The 20,890-nt window shown below is 54.2% G+C and overlaps 1 protein-coding gene across 2 annotated transcripts in view; it reads right to left on the bottom strand.

Annotated features, from left to right (window-relative positions):
- LOC140132374 (cytochrome P450 2C8-like) overlaps positions 1 to 20,890 on the bottom strand; it is a 64,249-nt gene that overhangs the window by 23,505 nt on the left and 19,854 nt on the right. For both annotated transcript variants that reach the window (XM_072151061.1, XM_072151062.1), the window contains exons 3-4: positions 1,644 to 1,806; positions 985 to 1,134 (exon numbers count right to left, since the gene is read on the bottom strand). In XM_072151061.1, coding sequence (XP_072007162.1) covers positions 985 to 1,134; positions 1,644 to 1,806 — 313 coding nt within the window. The remainder of the gene's footprint in view (positions 1 to 984; positions 1,135 to 1,643; positions 1,807 to 20,890) is intronic.

The raw sequence follows: 20,890 nt of genomic DNA, 5'->3' as shown, positions 1-20,890 counted from the left end.
GGTGTGAGGGGTATATATGATATATGTGGGGGTACAGTGTGGGCATTTGAGTTGTGGGGGGTATATATGATATATGTGGGGGCACAGTGTGGTCAGTTGTGGTGTGAGGGGTATAAATGATATATGTGGGGGCACAGTGTTGTCAGTTGTGGTGTGAGGGGTATATATGATATATGTGGGGGCACAGTGTGGTCAGTTGTGGTGTGAGGGGTATAAATGATATATGTGGGGGCACAGTGTTGTCAGTTGTGGTGTGAGGGGTATATATGATATATGTGGGGGCACAGTGTGGTCAGTTGTGGTGTGAGGGGTATAAATGATATATGTGGGGGCACAGTGTGGTCAGTTGTGGTGTGAGGGGTATAAATGATATATGTGGGGGCACATTTATGACATGAGTGATATATATTTTTATTTGAAAGACAGTGCTGTTATCCGGGGCACATTGAACTATAGGTGTGTGATATCTTTAGGGGCACAGTGTGGAAAATGGCAATGAACTCCTGATAGAGCACATTGTGACCTGTAAGATACTAGATCCCTCTTCTTCCTGTGTCTGATTAGTCCTGTAGTCAGTGACTTACCTCCTGCTGTCAGCGGGTCAGTGACTATTCTGCCCTCTGAGTCTGGGACAGAGACTGTGTGAGGTTGCCCTGTTTTTATTATCAGTACTTTTTGATTCGGGTAGGAATGTTTTTTTAAAGATTTGTCTGGTAAATGTATTTGTTATGACACAGGATCAGGGGGGGGAAGCTATATCTATGTATTTAAAATCATAATCCCTCAATCTCCATACGGCCTGGACACATGGTAGCTGATCCTAACCCTAATCCCAATATCACCTTAAATAATAGACTGATATTTATTTTCTGCAGTCTCTGGGTCCTCCCTGGACCCTTCTCCTGTGTCTGAGCTCCTGTGAGGGTGTGACTGCCCATAATCTCTATAGTATAAAACTCGGGCTGCCCAGCGGGGGGCGCTCACCTCCCATCTGTGTCACCGCTTTGATCAGGTGCTTTGATTCCTCCAGGATTTGTCTCTCCATGGACGACTTCCCCATCCCAAAATTTCTCAGAGAGGACATGGTGAACCTGCGGAGCTGACGCCATCGCTCTCCATTGACGGTGGGGAAACCTGGAGATCAGACAACACCATAATCATCACAAGGGGAAGACAGTCTATGAGAGTGCACATCACTACAATCTACGAGAGTGCACATCACTACAGTCTACGAGAGTGCACATCACTACAGTCTACGAGAGTGCACATCACTACAGTCTACGAGAGTGCACATCACTACAGTCTACGAGAGTGCACATCACTACAGTCTACGAGAGTGCACATCACTACAGTCTATGAGAGAGCACATCACTACAGTCTATGAGAGTGCACATCACTGCAGTCTATTAGAGTGCGCATCACTACAGTCTATGAGGGTGTCTCTATCACTGTACTCTATGCGAGTGTCCCAAATATTGCAATCCAATACAGAGAACAACTATGTAGATTATGAAAATGGTCCAATCACTCCAGTCTATGAGAGTCCATCTACACACTAAGGGACAAGGATGTTAGTGTCTGTGCTGCTCCTCTGGGGTGGGGCAATGTAATGTCAAGGCTCTTAAAGTGACAGTCCTCCTTACTGTATCCTTCAGAGTAGAAATCAATCACTGGGGAGAAGGGGCGGCCATTAAACTCTTCAGCATGTTGGAGCAGAGCGTCCTTCACTGCCTCATAACCACAGATGACCACGATGGGATCAGTCAGTCTCCAGACAGTGAACACTGGGCCGTACTTCCTGCTGAGCTACAGGGGGACACAAGGAGGGGTTATAGCTTCACTGTATACGTATACCGCAGTTAATGGTGCTGCAGAGGTGTTATGGCATGGAGGGATCAGCTGATGGCGATGCAGAGGTGTTATGGCATGGAGGGATCAGCTGATGGCACTGCAGAGGTGTTATGGCATGCAGAGATCAGCTGATGGCGCTGCAGAGGTGTTATGGCATGGAGGGATCAGCTGATGGCACTGCAGAGGTGTTATGGCATGGAGGGATCAGCTGAGGCGCTGCAGAGGTGTTATGGCATGGAGGGATCAGCTGATGGCACTGCAGAGGTGTTATGGCATGGAGGGATCAGCTGAGGCGCTGCAGAGGTGTTATGGCATGGAGGGATCAGCTGAGGCGCTGCAGAGGTGTTATGACATAGAGGGAGCAGCTGATGGCGCTGCAGAGGTGTTATGGCATGGAGGGATCAGCTGATGGTGCTGCAGAGATGTTATGGCATGGAGGGATCAGCTGATGGCGCTACAGAGGTGTTACGGCATGGAGGGATCAGCTGAGGCGCTGCATAGGTGTTATGACATGGAGGGAGCAGCTGATGGCGCTGCAGAGGTTTTATGGCATTGAGGGATCAGTTGATGGCGCTTCAGAGGTTTAATGGCATGTAGGGATCAGCTGATGGCGCTGCAGAGGTGTTATGGCATGGAGGGATCAGCTAATAGCGCTGCAGAGGTGTTATGGCATGGAGGCAGCAGCTATTGGTGTTGCAGAGGTGTTATGTCATGGAGGGAGCAGCTGATGGTGCTGCAGATGTGTTATGGCAAGGAGTAAGCAGCTGATGACGCTGCAGAGGTGTTATGGCATGGAGGGATCAGCTGATGGTGCTGCAGAGGTGTTATGGCATGGAGGGATCAGCTGGTGGTTCTGCAGAGGTGTTATGACAAGGAAGGATCAGCTGATGGAACTGCAAAGGTGTTTTGTCATGGAGGGAGCAGCTGATGGTGCTGCAGAGGTTTTATGACATGGAGGGATCAGCTGATGGTGCTGCAGAGGTGTTATGGCATCGAGGGAGCAGCTGATGGTTCTGCAGACGTGTTATGGCATGGAGGGATCAGCTGAGGCGCTGCATAGGTGTTATGGCATCGAGGGAGCAGCTGATGGTTCTGCAGACGTGTTATGGCATGGAGGGATCAGCTGAGGCGCTGCATAGGTGTTAAGACATGGAAGAAGCAGCTAATGGCACTGCAGAGGTGTTATGACATGGAAGGAGCAGCTGATGGAGCTGCAGAGGTTTTTTTGGCATGTAGATATCAGCTGATGGCGCTGCAGAGGTGTTACGGCATGGAGGGATTAGCTGAGAGCGCTGCAGAGGTGTTATGGCATGGAGGGAGCAGCTAATGGTGCTGCAGAGGTGGTATGTCATGGAGGGAGCAGCTGAAAGTGCTGCAGAGGTGTAATGGCATGGAGGGATCAACTGATGGTGCTGAAGAGGTGTTATGACATGAAGGGAGCAGCTGATGGCGCTGCAGAGGTGTTATGACATGGAGGGATCAGCTGATGGCGTTGCAGAGATGTTATGGCATGGAGCGATCAGCAGATGGCGCTGCAGAGGTGTTATGGCATGGAGGGATCAGCTGAGGAGCTGCAGAGGTGTTATGACATGTAGGGATCAACTGATGGCGCTGAAGAGGTGTTATGGCATGGAGGGATCAGCTGATGGCGCTGCAGAGGTTTTATGACATGGAGGGAATAGCTGATGGCGCTGCAGAGGATTTATTACATGGAGGGAGCAGCTGATGGCGCTGCAGAGGTGTTATGACATGGAGGGATCAGCTGATGGTGCTGCAGAGGTGTTATGGCATGGAGGGATCAGCTGAGGCGCTGCAGAGCTGTTATGACATAGAAGGAGCAGCTGATGGCGCTGCAGAGGTGTTATGGCATGGAGGGAGCAGATGATGGTGCTGCAGAGGTGTTAGGCATGGAGGGATCAGCTGATTGCGCTGCAGAGGTGTTATGACATGGAGGGATCAGCTGATCGTTGCGTAGAGGTTTTATGTCATGGAGGGAGCAGCTTTTGGTGCTGCAGAGGTTTTATGACATGGAGGGATCAGCTGATGGTGCTGCAGAGGTGTTATGACATGGAGGGAGCAGCTGATGGCGCTGCAGAGGTGTTATGGCATGGAGGGATCAGCTGATGGTGCAGCAGAGGTGTTACGGCATGGAGGGAGCAGCTGAGGTGCTGCAGAGGTGGTATGGCATGGAGGGATTAGCTGATGGCGCTGCAGAGGTGTTATGGCATGGAGAGATCAGCTGAGGCGCTGCAGAGGTGTTATGGCATGGAGGGATCAGCTGATGGCGCTGAAGAGGTGTTATGGCATGGAGGGATCAGCTGATGGCGCTGCAGAGGTGTTATGACATGGAGGGAATAGCTGATGGCGCTGCAGAGGATTTATTACATGGAGGGAGCAGCTGATGGCGCTGCAGAGGTGTTATGACATGGAGGGATCAGCTGATGGTGCTGCAGAGGTGTTATGACATGGAGGGATCAGCTGATGGTGCTGCAGAGGTGTTATGGTAGGGAGGGATCAGCTGAGGCGCTGCAGAGCTGTTATGACATAGAAGGAGCAGCTGATGGCGCTGCAGAGGTGTTATGGCATGGAGGGAGCAGGTGATGGTGCTGCAGAGGTGTTAGGCATGGAGGGATCAGCTGATTGCGCTGCAGAGGTGTTATGACATGGAGGGATCAGCTGATCGTTGCGTAGAGGTTTTATGTCATGGAGGGAGCAGTTTTTGGTGCTGCAGAGGTTTTATGACATGGAGGGATTAGCTGATGGTGCTGCAGAGGTGTTATGGCATGGAGGGAGCAGCTGATGGCGCTGCAGAGGTGTTATGACATGGAGGGAGCAGCTGATGGCGCTGCAGAGGTGTTATGGCATGGAGGGATCAGCTGATGGTGCAGCAGAGGTGTTACGGCATGGAGGGAGCAGCTGAGGTGCTGCAGAGGTGGTATGGCATGGAGGGATCAGCTGATGGCGCTGCAGAGGTGTTATGGCATGGAGAGATCAGCTGAGGCGCTGCAGAGGTGGTATGACATGGAGGGAGCAGCTGATTGCACTGCAGAGGTGTTATGGCATGGAGGAAGCAGCTGATCGCACTGCAGAGGTGTTATGACATGGAGGGAGCAGCTGATGGCGCTGCAGAGGTGTTATGGCATGGAGGGATCAGCTGATGGTGCAGCAGAGGTGTTACGGCATGGAGGGATCAGGTGATGGTGCAGCAGAGGTGTTACGGCATGGAGGGAGTAGCTGAGGCGCTGCAGAGGTGGTATGGCATGGAGGGAGCAGCTGATGGCGCTGCAGAGGTGGTATGGCATGGAAGGAGCAGCTGATGGCGCTGCAGAGGTGTAATAGCATGGAGGGATCAGCTGATAGTTCTGCAGAGGTTTTATGTAATGGAGGGAGCAGCTGTTGGTGCTGCAGAGGTGATATGACATGGAGGGATCAGCTGATGGTGCTGCAGAGGTGTTATGGCATGGAGGGATCAGCTGATGACGCTGCAGAGGTGTTATGGCATGGAGGGATCAGCTGATGGCGCTGCAGAGGTGTTATGGCATGCAGGGATCAGCTGATGACGCTGCAGAGGTGTTATGGCATGCAGGGATCAGCTGATGACGCTGCAGAGGTGTTATGGCATGGAGGGAGCAGCTGATGGCGCTGCAGAGGTGTTATGGCATGGAGGGATCAGCTGATGGCACTGCAGAGGTGTTATGGCATGGACGGATCAGCTGAGGCTCTGCAGAGGTGGTATGACATGGAGGGATCAGCTGAGGCGCTGCAGAGGTGTTATGACATGGAGGGAGCAGCTGATGGTGCTGCAGAGGTGTTATGACATGGAGGGATCAGCTGATAGCGCTGCAGAGGTGTTATGACATGGAGGGATCAGCTGATCGTTCCGTAGAGGTTTTATGTCATGGAGGGAGCAGCTTTTGGTCCTGCAGAGGTGTTATGGCATGGAGGGAGCAGCTGATGGCGCTGCAGAGGTGTTATGGCATGGAGGGAGCACCTGATGGCGCTGCAGAGGTGTTATGACATGGAAAGATCAGCTGATAGTTCTGCAGAGGTTTTATGTCATGGAGGGAGCAGCTGTTGGTGCTGCAGAGGTGTTATGACATGGAGGGATTCGCTGATGGTGCTGCAGAGGTGTTATGGCATGGAGGGAGCAGCTGATGGCGCTGCAGAGGTGTTATGGCATGGAGGGATCAGCTGAGGCGCTGCAGAGGTGTTATGGCATGGAGGGATCAGCTGATGGCGTTGCAGAGGTGTTATGGCATGGAAGGAACAGCTGAGGCTCTGCAGAGGTGGTATGACATGAAGGGAGCAGCTGATGGCACTGCAGAGGTGTTATGGCATGTAGGGAGCAGCTGATGGCGCTGCAGAGGTGTTATGGCATGGAGGGATCAGCTGATAGCGCTGCAGAGGTGTTATGGCATGGAGGGATCAGCTGAGGTGCTGCAGAGGTGTTATGGCATGGAGGGATCAGCTGAGGCGCTGCAGAGGTGTTATGACATGGAGGGAGCAGCAGATGGCGCTGCAGAGGTGTTATGGCATGGAGGGATCAGCTGAGGTGCTGCAGAGGTGTTATGGCATGGAGGGATCAGCTGAGGCGCTGCAGAGGTGTTATGACATGGAGGGAGCAGCAGATGGCGCTGCAGAGGTGTTATGGCATGGAGGGAGCAGCTGATGGCGCTGCAGAGGTGTTATGGCATGGAGGGATCAGCTGATAGCGCTGCAGAGGTGTTATGGCATGGAGGGATCAGCTGAGGTGCTGCAGAGGTGTTATGGCATGGAGGGATCAGCTGAGGCGCTGCAGAGGTGTTATGACATGGAGGGAGCAGCAGATGGCGCTGCAGAGGTGTTATGGCATGGAGGGATCAGCTGAGGTGCTGCAGAGGTGTTATGGCATGGAGGGATCAGCTGAGGCGCTGCAGAGGTGTTATGACATGGAGGGAGCAGCAGATGGCGCTGCAGAGGTGTTATGGCATGGAGGGAGCAGCTGATGGCGCTGCAGAGGTGTTATGGCATGGAGGGATCAGCTTAGGCGCTGCAGAGGTGTTATGGCATGGAGGGATCAGCTGATGGCGTTGCAGAGGTGTTATGGCATGGAAGGATCAGCTGAGGCTCTGCAGAGGTGGTATGGCATGGAGGGATCAGCTGATAGCGCTGCAGAGGTGTTATGGCATGGAGGGATCAGCTGAGGCGCTGCAGAGGTGTTATGGCATGGAGGGATCAGCTGAGGCGCTGCAGAGGTGTAATGACATGGAGGGAGCAGCTGATGGCGCTGCAGAGGTTTTATGGCATGTAGGGATCAGCTAATAGCACTGCAGAGGTGTTATGGCATGGAGGCAGCAGGTAATGGTGTTGCAGAGGTGTTATGACATGGAGGGAGCAGCTGATGGCGCTGCAGAGGTGTTATGGCATGGAGGGATCAGCTGTTGGCGCTGCAGAGGTGTTATGGCATGGAGGGATCAGCTGAGGAGCTGCAGAGGTGCTATGGCATGGAGGGAGCAGCTGATGGTGCTTCAGAGGTGTTATGACATGGAGGGAGCAGCTGATAGCGCTCCAAAGGTGTTATGGCATGGAGGGATCAGTTGAGGCGCTGCAGAGGTTTTATGGCATGGAGGGATCAACTGATGGTGCTGCAGAGGTGTTATGGCATGGAGGGATCAGCTGAGGCGCTGCAGAGGTGGTATGACATGAAGGGAGCAGCTGATGGCACTACAGAGGTGGTATGGCATGGAGGGAGCAGCTGATGACGCTGCAGAGGTGTTATAGCATGGAGGAATCAGCTGATAGTTCTGCAGAGGTTTTATGTCATGGAGGGAGCAGCTGTTGGTGCTGCAGAGGTGATATGACATGGAGGGATCAGCTGATGGTGCTGCAGAGGTGTTATGGCATGGAGGGATCAGCTGATGGCGCTGCAGAGGTGTGATGGCACGGACAGATCAGCTGAGGCTCTGCAGAGGTGGTATGACATGGAAGGAGCAGCTGATGGCCCTTCAGAGGTGTTATGGCATGGAGGGATCAGCTGATAGCGCTGCAGAGGTGTTATGGCATGGAGGCAGCAGCTAATGGTGCTGCAGAGGTGTTATGACAAGGAGGGATCAGCTGAGGAGCTGCAGAGGTGTTATGGCATGGAGGGAGCAGCTGATGGTGCTTCAGAGGTGTTATGGCATGGAGGGAGCAGCTGATAGCGCTGCAAAGGTGTTATGGCATGGAGGGATCATTTGAGGCGCTGCAGAGGTTTTATGGCATGGAGGGATCAGCTGAGGCGCTGCAGAGGTGGTATGACATGGAGAGAGCAGCTGATGGCACTACAGAGGTGGTATGGCATGGAGGGAGCAGCTGATGGTGCTGCAGAGGTGTTATGGCATGGAGGGAGCAGCTGATGGCGCTGCAGAGGTGTTATGGCATGGAGGGATCAGTTGAGGCGCTGCAGAGGTTTTATGGCATGGAGGGATCAGCTGAGGCGCTGCAGAGGTGGTATGACATGGAGAGAGCAGCTGATGGCACTACAGAGGTGGTATGGCATGGAGGGAGCAGCTGATGGTGCTGCAGAGGTGTTATGGCATGGAGGGAGCAGCTGATGGTGCTGCAGAGGTGTTATGGCATGGAGGGATCAGCTGAGGCGCTGCAGAGGTGTTATGGCATGGAGGGATCAGCTGAGGCGCTGCAGAGGTGTAATGACATGGAGGGAGCAGCTGATGGCGCTGCAGAGGTTTTATGGCATGTAGGGATCAGCTAATAGCACTGCAGAGGTGTTATGGCATGGAGGCAGCAGGTAATGGTGTTGCAGAGGTGTTATGACATGGAGGGAGCAGCTGATGGCGCTGCAGAGGTGTTATGGCATGGAGGGATCAGCTGTTGGCGCTGCAGAGGTGTTATGGCATGGAGGGATCAGCTGAGGAGCTGCAGAGGTGCTATGGCATGGAGGGAGCAGCTGATGGTGCTTCAGAGGTGTTATGACATGGAGGGAGCAGCTGATAGCGCTCCAAAGGTGTTATGGCATGGAGGGATCAGTTGAGGCGCTGCAGAGGTTTTATGGCATGGAGGGATCAACTGATGGTGCTGCAGAGGTGTTATGGCATGGAGGGATCAGCTGAGGCGCTGCAGAGGTGGTATGACATGAAGGGAGCAGCTGATGGCACTACAGAGGTGGTATGGCATGGAGGGAGCAGCTGATGACGCTGCAGAGGTGTTATAGCATGGAGGAATCAGCTGATAGTTCTGCAGAGGTTTTATGTCATGGAGGGAGCAGCTGTTGGTGCTGCAGAGGTGATATGACATGGAGGGATCAGCTGATGGTGCTGCAGAGGTTTTATGGCATGGAGGGATCAGCTGATGGCGCTGCAGAGGTGTTATGGCACGGACAGATCAGCTGAGGCTCTGCAGAGGTGGTATGACATGGAAGGAGCAGCTGATGGCCCTTCAGAGGTGTTATGGCATGGAGGGATCAGCTGATAGCGCTGCAGAGGTGTTATGGCATGGAGGCAGCAGCTAATGGTGCTGCAGAGGTGTTATGACAAGGAGGGATCAGCTGAGGAGCTGCAGAGGTGTTATGGCATGGAGGGAGCAGCTGATGGTGCTTCAGAGGTGTTATGGCATGGAGGGAGCAGCTGATAGCGCTGCAAAGGTGTTATGGCATGGAGGGATCATTTGAGGCGCTGCAGAGGTTTTATGGCATGGAGGGATCAGCTGAGGCGCTGCAGAGGTGGTATGACATGGAGAGAGCAGCTGATGGCACTACAGAGGTGGTATGGCATGGAGGGAGCAGCTGATGGTGCTGCAGAGGTGTTATGGCATGGAGGGAGCAGCTGATGGCGCTGCAGAGGTGTTATGGCATGGAGGGATCAGTTGAGGCGCTGCAGAGGTTTTATGGCATGGAGGGATCAGCTGAGGCGCTGCAGAGGTGGTATGACATGGAGAGAGCAGCTGATGGCACTACAGAGGTGGTATGGCATGGAGGGAGCAGCTGATGGTGCTGCAGAGGTGTTATGGCATGGAGGGAGCAGCTGATGGCGCTGCAGAGGTGTTATGGCATGGAGGGATCAGCTGAGGCGCTGCAGAGGTGTTATGGCATGAAGGGATTAGCTGATGGCGTTGCAGAGGTGTTATGGCATGGAAGGATCAGCTGAGGCTCTGCAGAGGTGGTATGACATGGAGGGAGCAGCTGATGGCACTGCAGAGGTGTTATGGCATGTAGGGAGCAGCTGATGGCGCTGCAGAGGTGTTATAGCATGGAGGGATCAGCTGATAGCGCTGAAGAGGTGTAATGGCATGGAGGCAGCAGCTAATGGTGCTGCAGAGGTGTTATGACATGGAGGGAGCAGCTGATGGCGCTGCAGAGGTGTTATGACAAGGAGGGATCAGCTGAGGAGCTGCAGAGGTGTTATGGCATGGAGGGAGCAGCTGATGGCGCTGCAGAGGTGTTATGACAAGGCGGGATCAGCTGAGGAGCTGCAGAGGTGTTATGGCATGGAGGGAGCAGCTGATGGTGCTTCAGAGGTGTTATGACATGGAGGGAGCAGCTGATAGCGCTGCAAAGGTGTTATGGCATGGAGGGATCAGTTGAGGCGCTGCAGAGGTTTTATGGCATGGAGGCAGCAGGTAATGGTGTTGCAGAGGTGTTATGTCATGGAGGGAGCAGCTGATGGTGCTGCAGAGGTGTTATGGCATGGAGGGATCAGCTGATGGCGCTGCAGAAGTGTTATGGCATGGAGGGATCAGCTGATGGTGCTGCAGATGTGTTATGGCATGGAGGGAGCAGCTGATGGCACTACAGAGGTGGTATGGCATGGAGGGAGCAGCTGATGGTGCTGCAGAGGTGTTATGGCATGGAGGGAGCAGCTGATGGCGCTGCAGAGGTGTTATGGCATGGAGGGATCAGTTGAGGCGCTGCAGAGGTTTTATGGCATGGAGGGATCAGCTGAGGCGCTGCAGAGGTGGTATGACATGGAGAGAGCAGCTGATGGCACTACAGAGGTGGTATGGCATGGAGGGAGCAGCTGATGGTGCTGCAGAGGTGTTATGGCATGGAGGGAGCAGCTGATGGCGCTGCAGAGGTGTTATGGCATGGAGGGATCAGCTGAGGCGCTGCAGAGGTGTTATGGCATGAAGGGATTAGCTGATGGCGTTGCAGAGGTGTTATGGCATGGAAGGATCAGCTGAGGCTCTGCAGAGGTGGTATGACATGGAGGGAGCAGCTGATGGCACTGCAGAGGTGTTATGGCATGTAGGGAGCAGCTGATGGCGCTGCAGAGGTGTTATAGCATGGAGGGATCAGCTGATAGCGCTGAAGAGGTGTAATGGCATGGAGGCAGCAGCTAATGGTGCTGCAGAGGTGTTATGACATGGAGGGAGCAGCTGATGGCGCTGCAGAGGTGTTATGACAAGGAGGGATCAGCTGAGGAGCTGCAGAGGTGTTATGGCATGGAGGGAGCAGCTGATGGCGCTGCAGAGGTGTTATGACAAGGCGGGATCAGCTGAGGAGCTGCAGAGGTGTTATGGCATGGAGGGAGCAGCTGATGGTGCTTCAGAGGTGTTATGACATGGAGGGAGCAGCTGATAGCGCTGCAAAGGTGTTATGGCATGGAGGGATCAGTTGAGGCGCTGCAGAGGTTTTATGGCATGGAGGCAGCAGGTAATGGTGTTGCAGAGGTGTTATGTCATGGAGGGAGCAGCTGATGGTGCTGCAGAGGTGTTATGGCATGGAGGGATCAGCTGATGGCGCTGCAGAAGTGTTATGGCATGGAGGGATCAGCTGATGGTGCTGCAGATGTGTTATGGCATGGAGGGAGCAGCTGATGGTTCTGTACAGGTGTCATGGCATGCAGGGATCAGCTAATGGCACTAAAGAGGTGTTTTGTCACGGAGGGAGCAGCTGATGGTGCTGCAGAGGTGTTATGACATTGAGGGATCAGCTGATGGTGCCGCAGAGGTGTTATGGCATCGAGGGAGTAGCTGATGGTTCTGCAGAGGTGTTATGGCATGGAGGGATCAGCTGAGGTGCTGCAGAGGTGTTAAGACATGGAGGGAGCAGTTGATGGCGCTGCAGAGGTGTTATGACATGGAAGGAGCAGCTGATGGAGCTGCAGAGGTGTTATGACATGGAAGGAGCAGCTGATGGAGCTGCAGAGGTGTTATGGCATGGAGGGATCAGTTGAGGCGCTGCAGAGGCGGTATGACATGAAGGGAGCAGCTGATGGCACTACAGAGGTGGTATGGCATGGAGGGAGCAGCTGATGGCGCTACAGAGGTGTTATGACATGGAGGGAGCAGCTGATGGCGCTGCAGAGGTGTTATGGCATGGATGAATCAGCTGAGGAGCTGCAGAGGTGTTATGGCATGGAGGGAGCAGCTGATGGTGCTTCAGAGGTGTTATGACATGGAGGGTGCAGCTGATAGCGCTGCAAAGGTGTTATGGCATGGAGGGAGCAGCTGATGGTGCTTCAGAGGTGTTATGACATGGAGGGAGCAGCTGATAGCGCTGCAAAGGTGTTATGGCATGTAGGGATCAGTTGAGGTGCTGCAGAGGTTTTATGGCATGGAGGGAGCAGCTGATGGCACTACAGAGGTGGTATGGCATGGAGGGAGCAGCTGATGGCACTACAGAGGTGGTATGGCATGGAGGGATCAGCTGATAGTTCTGCAGAGGTTTTATGTCATGGAGGGAGCAGCTGTTGGTGCTGCAGAGGTGATATGATATGGAGGGATCAGCTGATGGTGCTGCAAAGGTGTTATGGCATGGAGGGAGCAGCTGATGGTGCTGCAGAGGTGTTATGACATGGAGGGATCAGCTGATTGAGCTGCAGAGGTGTTATGACATGGAGGGATCAGCTGATCGTTCCGTAGAGGTTTTATGTCATGGAGGGAGCAGCTTTTGGTGCTGCAGAGGTGTTATGACATGGAGGGATCAGCTGATGGTGCTGCAGAGGTGTTATGGCATGGAGGGAGCAGCTGATGGCGCTGCAGACGTGTTAAGACATGGAGGGAGCAGCAGATGGAGCTGCAGAGGTTTTATGTCATGGAGGGAGCAGCTGTTGGTGCTGCAGAGGTGTTATGACATGGAGGGATCCGCTGATGGTGCTGCAGAGGTGTTATGGCATGGAGGGAGCAGCTGATGGCGCTGCAGAGGTGTTATGGCATGGAGGGATCAGCTGAGGCGCTGCAGAGGTGTTATGGCATGGAGGGATCAGCTGATGGCGTTGCAGAGGTGGTATGACATGGAGGGAGCAGCTGATGGCACTGCAGAGGTGTTATGGCAAGTAGAGAGCAGCTGATGGCGCTGCAGAGGTGTTTTGGCATGGAGGGATCAGCTGATAGCGCTGCAGAGGTGTTATGGCATGGAGGGATCAGCTGAGGCGCTGCAGAGGTGTTATGGCATGGAAGGATCAGCTGAGGCTCTGCAGAGGTGGTATGACATGGAGGGAGCAGCTGATGGCACTGCAGAGGTGTTATGGCATGTAGGGAGCAGCTGATGGCGCTGCAGAGGTGTTATGCCATGGAAGGATCGGCTGATAGCGCTGCAGAGGTGTTATGGCATGAAGGGATCAGCTGAGGCGCTGCAGAGGTGTAATGACATGGAGGGAGCAGCTGATGGCGCTGCAGAGGTTTTATGGCATGTAGGGATCAGCTAATAGCACTGCAGAGGTGTTATGGCATGGAGGCAGCAGGTAATGGTGTTGCAGAGGTGTTATGACATGGAGGGAGCAGCTGATGGCGCTGCAGAGGTGTTATGGCATGGAGGGATCAGCTGATGGCGCTGCAGAGGTGTTATGGCATGGAGGGATCAGCTGAGGAGCTGCAGAGGTGCTATGGCATGGAGGGAGCAGCTGATGGTGCTTCAGAGGTGTTATGACATGGAGGGAGCAGCTGATAGCGCTCCAAAGGTGTTATGGCATGGAGGGATCAGTTGAGGCGCTGCAGAGGTTTTATGGCATGGAGGGATCAACTGATGGTGCTGCAGAGGTGTTATGGCATGGAGGGATCAGCTGAGGCGCTTCAGAGGTGGAATGACATGGAGGGAGCAGCTGATGGCACTACAGAGGTGGTATGGCATGGAGGGAGCAGCTGATGGCGCTGCAGAGGTGTTATAGCATGGAGGGATCAGCTGATAGTTCTGCAGAGGTTTTATGTCATGGAGGGAGCAGCTAATAGTGCTGCAGAGGTGTTATAGCATGGAGGGATCAGCTGATGGCGCTGCAGAGGTGTTATGGCATGGAGGGATCAGCTGATGGTGCTGCAGATGTGTTATGGCATGGAGGGAGCAGCTGATGGTTCTGTAGAGGCGTTATGGCATGCAGGGATCAGCTGATGGCACTAAAGAGGTGTTTTGTCACGGAGGGAGCAGCTGATGGTGCTGCAGAGGTGTTATGACATTGAGGGATCAGCTGATGGTGCCGCAGAGGTGTTATGGCATCGAGGGAGCAGCTGATGGTTCTGCAGAGGTGTTATGGCATGGAGGGATCAGCTGAGGTGCTGCAGAGGTGTTAAGACATGGAGGGAGCAGTTGATGGCGCTGCAGAGGTGTTATGACATGGAAGGAGCAGCTGATGGAGCTGCAGAGGTGTTATGGCATGGAGGGATCAGTTGAGGCGCTGCAGAGGTGGTATGACATGGAGGGAGCAGCTGATGGCACTACAGAGGTGGTATGGCATGGAGGGAGCAGCTGATGGCGCTACAGAGGTGGTATGACATGGAGGGAGCAGCTGATGGCCCTTCAGAAGTGTTATGGCATGGAGGGAGCAGCTGATGGCGCTGCAGAGGTGTTATGGCATGAAGGGATCAGCTGATGGCACTGCAGAGGTGTTATGGCATGGACGGATCAGCTGAGGCTCTGCAGAGGTGGTATGACATGGAGGAATCAGCTGAGGCGCTGCAGAAGTGTTATGACATGGAGGGAGCAGCTGATGGTGCTGCAGAGGTGTTATGGCATGGAGGGATCAGCTGAGGAGCTGCAGAGGTGTTATGGCATGGAGGGAGCAGCTGATGGTGCTTCAGAGGTGTTATGACATGGAGGGAGCAGCTGATAGCGCTGCAAAGGTGTTATGGCATGGAGGGATCAGCTGATAGTTCTGCAGAGGTTTTATGTCATGGAGGGAGCAGCTGTTGGTGCTGCAGAGGTGATATGATATGGAGGGATCAGCTGATGGTGCTGCAGAGGTGTTATGGCATAGAGGGATCAGCTGATGACGCTGCAGAGGTGGTATGACATGGACGGATCAGCTGAGGCTCTGCAGAGGTGGTATGACATGGAGGATTCAGCTGAGGCGCTGCAGAGGTGTTATGACATGGAGGGAGCAGCTGATGGTGCTGCAGAGGTGTTATAACATGGAGGGATCAGCTGATTGCGCTGCAGAGGTGTTATGACATGGAGGGATCAGCTGATCGTTCCGTAGAGGTGTTATGACATGGAGGGATCAGCTGATGGTGCTGCAGAGGTGTTATGGCATGGAGGGAGCAGCTGATGGCGCTGCAGAGGTGTTAAGACATGGAGGGATCAGCTGATGGTGCTGCAGAGGTGGTATGGCATGGAGGGAGCAGCTGATGGCGCTGCAGAGGTGTTATGGCATGAAGGGATCAGCTGATGGCACTGCAGAGGTGTTATGGCATGGACGGATCAGCTGAGGCTCTGCAGAGGTGGTATGACATGGAGGAATCAGCTGAGGCGCTGCAGAAGTGTTATGACATGGAGGGAGCAGCTGATGGTGCTGCAGAGGTGTTATGGCATGGAGGGATCAGCTGAGGAGCTGCAGAGGTGTTATGGCATGGAGGGAGCAGCTGATGGTGCTTCAGAGGTGTTATGACATGGAGGGAGCAGCTGATAGCGCTGCAAAGGTGTTATGGCATGGAGGGATCAGCTGATAGTTCTGCAGAGGTTTTATGTCATGGAGGGAGCAGCTGTTGGTGCTGCAGAGGTGATATGATATGGAGGGATCAGCTGATGGTGCTGCAGAGGTGTTATGGCATAGAGGGATCAGCTGATGACGCTGCAGAGGTGGTATGACATGGACGGATCAGCTGAGGCTCTGCAGAGGTGGTATGACATGGAGGATTCAGCTGAGGCGCTGCAGAGGTGTTATGACATGGAGGGAGCAGCTGATGGTGCTGCAGAGGTGTTATAACATGGAGGGATCAGCTGATTGCGCTGCAGAGGTGTTATGACATGGAGGGATCAGCTGATCGTTCCGTAGAGGTGTTATGACATGGAGGGATCAGCTGATGGTGCTGCAGAGGTGTTATGGCATGGAGGGAGCAGCTGATGGCGCTGCAGAGGTGTTAAGACATGGAGGGATCAGCTGATGGTGCTGCAGAGGTGGTATGGCATGGAGGGAGCACCTGATGGCGCTGCAGAGGTGTTATGACATGGAAAGATCAGCTGATAGTTCTGCAGAGGTTTTATGTCATGGAGGGAGCAGCTGTTGGTGCTGCAGAGGTGTTATGACATGGAGGGATCCGCTGATGGTGCTGCAGAGGTGTTATGGCATGGAGGGAGCAGCTGATGGCGCTGCAGAGGTGTTGTGGCATGGAGGGATCAGCTGAGGCGCTGCAGAGGTGTTATGGCATGGAGGGATCAGCTGATGGCGTTGCAGAAGTGTTATGGCATGGAAGGATCAGCTGAGGCTCTGCAGATGTGGTATGACATGGAGGGAGCAGCTGATGGCGCTGCAGAGGTGTTATGGCATGTAGGGAGCAGCTGATGGCGCTGCAGAGGTGTTATGGCATGGAGGGATCAGCTGATAGCGCTGCAGAGGTGTTATGGCATGGAGGGATCAGCTGAGGCGCTGCAGAGGTGTTATGACATGGAGGGAGCAGCTGATGGCGCTGCAGAGGTTTTATGGCATGTAGAGATCAGCTAATAGCGCTGCAGAGGTGTTATGGCATGGAAACAGCAGGTAATGGTGTTGCAGAGGTGTTATGTCATGGAGGGAGCAGCTAATAGTGCTGCAGAGGTGTTATAGCATGGAGGGATCAGCTGATGGCGCTGCAGAGGTGTTATGGCATGGAGGGATCAGCTGATGGTGCTGCAGACGTGTTATGGCATGGTGGGAGCAGCTGATGGTTCTGCAGAGGTGCTATGGCATGGAGGGATCAGCTGATGGCACTACAGAGGTGTTTTGTCACGGAGGGAGCAGCTGATGGTGCTGCAGAGGTGTTATGACATGGAGGGAGCAGCTGATGGTGCTGCAGAGGTGTTATGGCATCGAGGGATCAGCTGATCGTTCCGTAGAGGTTTTATGTCATGGAGGGAGCAGCTTTTGGTCCTGCAGAGGTGTTATGGCATGGAGGGAGCAGCTGATGGCGCTGCAGAGGTGTTATGGCATGGAGGGAGCACCTGATGGCGCTGCAGAGGTGTTATGACATGGAAAGATCAGCTGATAGTTCTGCAGAGGTTTTATGTCATGGAGGGAGCAGCTGTTGGTGCTGCAGAGGTGTTATGACATGGAGGGATCCGCTGATGGTGCTGCAGAGGTGTTATGGCATGGAGGGAGCAGCTGATGGCGCTGCAGAGGTGTTATGGCATGGAGGGATCAGCTGAGGCGCTGCAGAGGTGTTATGGCATGGAGGGATCAGCTGATGGCGTTGCAGAGGTGTTATGGCATGGAAGGAACAGCTGAGGCTCTGCAGAGGTGGTATGACATGAAGGGAGCAGCTGATGGCACTGCAGAGGTGTTATGGCATGTAGGGAGCAGCTGATGGCGCTGCAGAGGTGTTATGGCATGGAGGGATCAGCTGATAGCGCTGCAGAGGTGTTATGGCATGGAGGGATCAGCTGAGGTGCTGCAGAGGTGTTATGGCATGGAGGGATCAGCTGAGGCGCTGCAGAGGTGTTATGACATGGAGGGAGCAGCAGATGGCGCTGCAGAGGTGTTATGGCATGGAGGGATCAGCTGAGGTGCTGCAGAGGTGTTATGGCATGGAGGGATCAGCTGAGGCGCTGCAGAGGTGTTATGACATGGAGGGAGCAGCAGATGGCGCTGCAGAGGTGTTATGGCATGGAGGGAGCAGCTGATGGCGCTGCAGAGGTGTTATGGCATGGAGGGATCAGCTGATAGCGCTGCAGAGGTGTTATGGCATGGAGGGATCAGCTGAGGTGCTGCAGAGGTGTTATGGCATGGAGGGATCAGCTGAGGCGCTGCAGAGGTGTTATGACATGGAGGGAGCAGCAGATGGCGCTGCAGAGGTGTTATGGCATGGAGGGATCAGCTGAGGTGCTGCAGAGGTGTTATGGCATGGAGGGATCAGCTGAGGCGCTGCAGAGGTGTTATGACATGGAGGGAGCAGCAGATGGCGCTGCAGAGGTGTTATGGCATGGAGGGAGCAGCTGATGGCGCTGCAGAGGTGTTATGGCATGGAGGGATCAGCTTAGGCGCTGCAGAGGTGTTATGGCATGGAGGGATCAGCTGATGGCGTTGCAGAGGTGTTATGGCATGGAAGGATCAGCTGAGGCTCTGCAGAGGTGGTATGGCATGGAGGGATCAGCTGATAGCGCTGCAGAGGTGTTATGGCATGGAGGGATCAGCTGAGGCGCTGCAGAGGTGTTATGGCATGGAGGGATCAGCTGAGGCGCTGCAGAGGTGTAATGACATGGAGGGAGCAGCTGATGGCGCTGCAGAGGTTTTATGGCATGTAGGGATCAGCTAATAGCACTGCAGAGGTGTTATGGCATGGAGGCAGCAGGTAATGGTGTTGCAGAGGTGTTATGACATGGAGGGAGCAGCTGATGGCGCTGCAGAGGTGTTATGGCATGGAGGGATCAGCTGTTGGCGCTGCAGAGGTGTTATGGCATGGAGGGATCAGCTGAGGAGCTGCAGAGGTGCTATGGCATGGAGGGAGCAGCTGATGGTGCTTCAGAGGTGTTATGACATGGAGGGAGCAGCTGATAGCGCTCCAAAGGTGTTATGGCATGGAGGGATCAGTTGAGGCGCTGCAGAGGTTTTATGGCATGGAGGGATCAACTGATGGTGCTGCAGAGGTGTTATGGCATGGAGGGATCAGCTGAGGCGCTGCAGAGGTGGTATGACATGAAGGGAGCAGCTGATGGCACTACAGAGGTGGTATGGCATGGAGGGAGCAGCTGATGACGCTGCAGAGGTGTTATAGCATGGAGGAATCAGCTGATAGTTCTGCAGAGGTTTTATGTCATGGAGGGAGCAGCTGTTGGTGCTGCAGAGGTGATATGACATGGAGGGATCAGCTGATGGTGCTGCAGAGGTGTTATGGCATGGAGGGATCAGCTGATGGCGCTGCAGAGGTGTTATGGCACGGACAGATCAGCTGAGGCTCTGCAGAGGTGGTATGACATGGAAGGAGCAGCTGATGGCCCTTCAGAGGTGTTATGGCATGGAGGGATCAGCTGATAGCGCTGCAGAGGTGTTATGGCATGGAGGCAGCAGCTAATGGTGCTGCAGAGGTGTTATGACAAGGAGGGATCAGCTGAGGAGCTGCAGAGGTGTTATGGCATGGAGGGAGCAGCTGATGGTGCTTCAGAGGTGTTATGGCATGGAGGGAGCAGCTGATAGCGCTGCAAAGGTGTTATGGCATGGAGGGATCATTTGAGGCGCTGCAGAGGTTTTATGGCATGGAGGGATCAGCTGAGGCGCTGCAGAGGTGGTATGACATGGAGAGAGCAGCTGATGGCACTACAGAGGTGGTATGGCATGGAGGGAGCAGCTGATGGTGCTGCAGAGGTGTTATGGCATGGAGGGAGCAGCTGATGGCGCTGCAGAGGTGTTATGGCATGGAGGGATCAGTTGAGGCGCTGCAGAGGTTTTATGGCATGGAGGGATCAGCTGAGGCGCTGCAGAGGTGGTATGACATGGAGAGAGCAGCTGATGGCACTACAGAGGTGGTATGGCATGGAGGGAGCAGCTGATGGTGCTGCAGAGGTGTTATGGCATGGGGGGAGCAGCTGATGGTGCTGCAGAGGTGTTATGGCATGGAGGGATCAGCTGAGGCGCTGCAGAGGTGTTATGGCATGGAGGGATCAGCTGAGGCGCTGCAGAGGTGTAATGACATGGAGGGAGCAGCTGATGGCGCTGCAGAGGTTTTATGGCATGTAGGGATCAGCTAATAGCACTGCAGAGGTGTTATGGCATGGAGGCAGCAGGTAATGGTGTTGCAGAGGTGTTATGACATGGAGGGAGCAGCTGATGGCGCTGCAGAGGTGTTATGGCATGGAGGGATCAGCTGTTGGCGCTGCAGAGGTGTTATGGCATGGAGGGATTAGCTGAGGAGCTGCAGAGGTGCTATGGCATGGAGGGAGCAGCTGATGGTGCTTCAGAGGTGTTATGACATGGAGGGAGCAGCTGATAGCGCTCCAAAGGTGTTATGGCATGGAGGGATCAGTTGAGGCGCTGCAGAGGTTTTATGGCATGGAGGGATCAACTGATGGTGCTGCAGAGGTGTTATGGCATGGAGGGATCAGCTGAGGCGCTGCAGAGGTGGTATGACATGAAGGGAGCAGCTGATGGCACTACAGAGGTGGTATGGCATGGAGGGAGCAGCTGATGACGCTGCAGAGGTGTTATAGCATGGAGGAATCAGCTGATAGTTCTGCAGAGGTTTTATGTCATGGAGGGAGCAGCTGTTGGTGCTGCAGAGGTGATATGACATGGAGGGATCAGCTGATGGTGCTGCAGAGGTTTTATGGCATGGAGGGATCAGCTGATGGCGCTGCAGAGGTGTTATGGCACGGACAGATCAGCTGAGGCTCTGCAGAGGTGGTATGACATGGAAGGAGCAGCTGATGGCCCTTCAGAGGTGTTATGGCATGGAGGGATCAGCTGATAGCGCTGCAGAGGTGTTATGGCATGGAGGCAGCAGCTAATGGTGCTGCAGAGGTGTTATGACAAGGAGGGATCAGCTGAGGAGCTGCAGAGGTGTTATGGCATGAAGGGAGCAGCTGATGGTGCTTCAGAGGTGTTATGGCATGGAGGGAGCAGCTGATAGCGCTGCAAAGGTGTTATGGCATGGAGGGATCATTTGAGGCGCTGCAGAGGTTTTATGGCATGGAGGGATCAGCTGAGGCGCTGCAGAGGTGGTATGACATGGA

Source organism: Engystomops pustulosus, chromosome 5 (assembly GCF_040894005.1).
Source record: "Engystomops pustulosus chromosome 5, aEngPut4.maternal, whole genome shotgun sequence".
Lineage (NCBI taxonomy): Eukaryota > Metazoa > Chordata > Amphibia > Anura > Leptodactylidae > Engystomops > Engystomops pustulosus.
The sequence above is the reverse complement of the archived record's forward strand: the minus strand, read 5'-3'. Positions and strand labels throughout refer to the sequence as shown.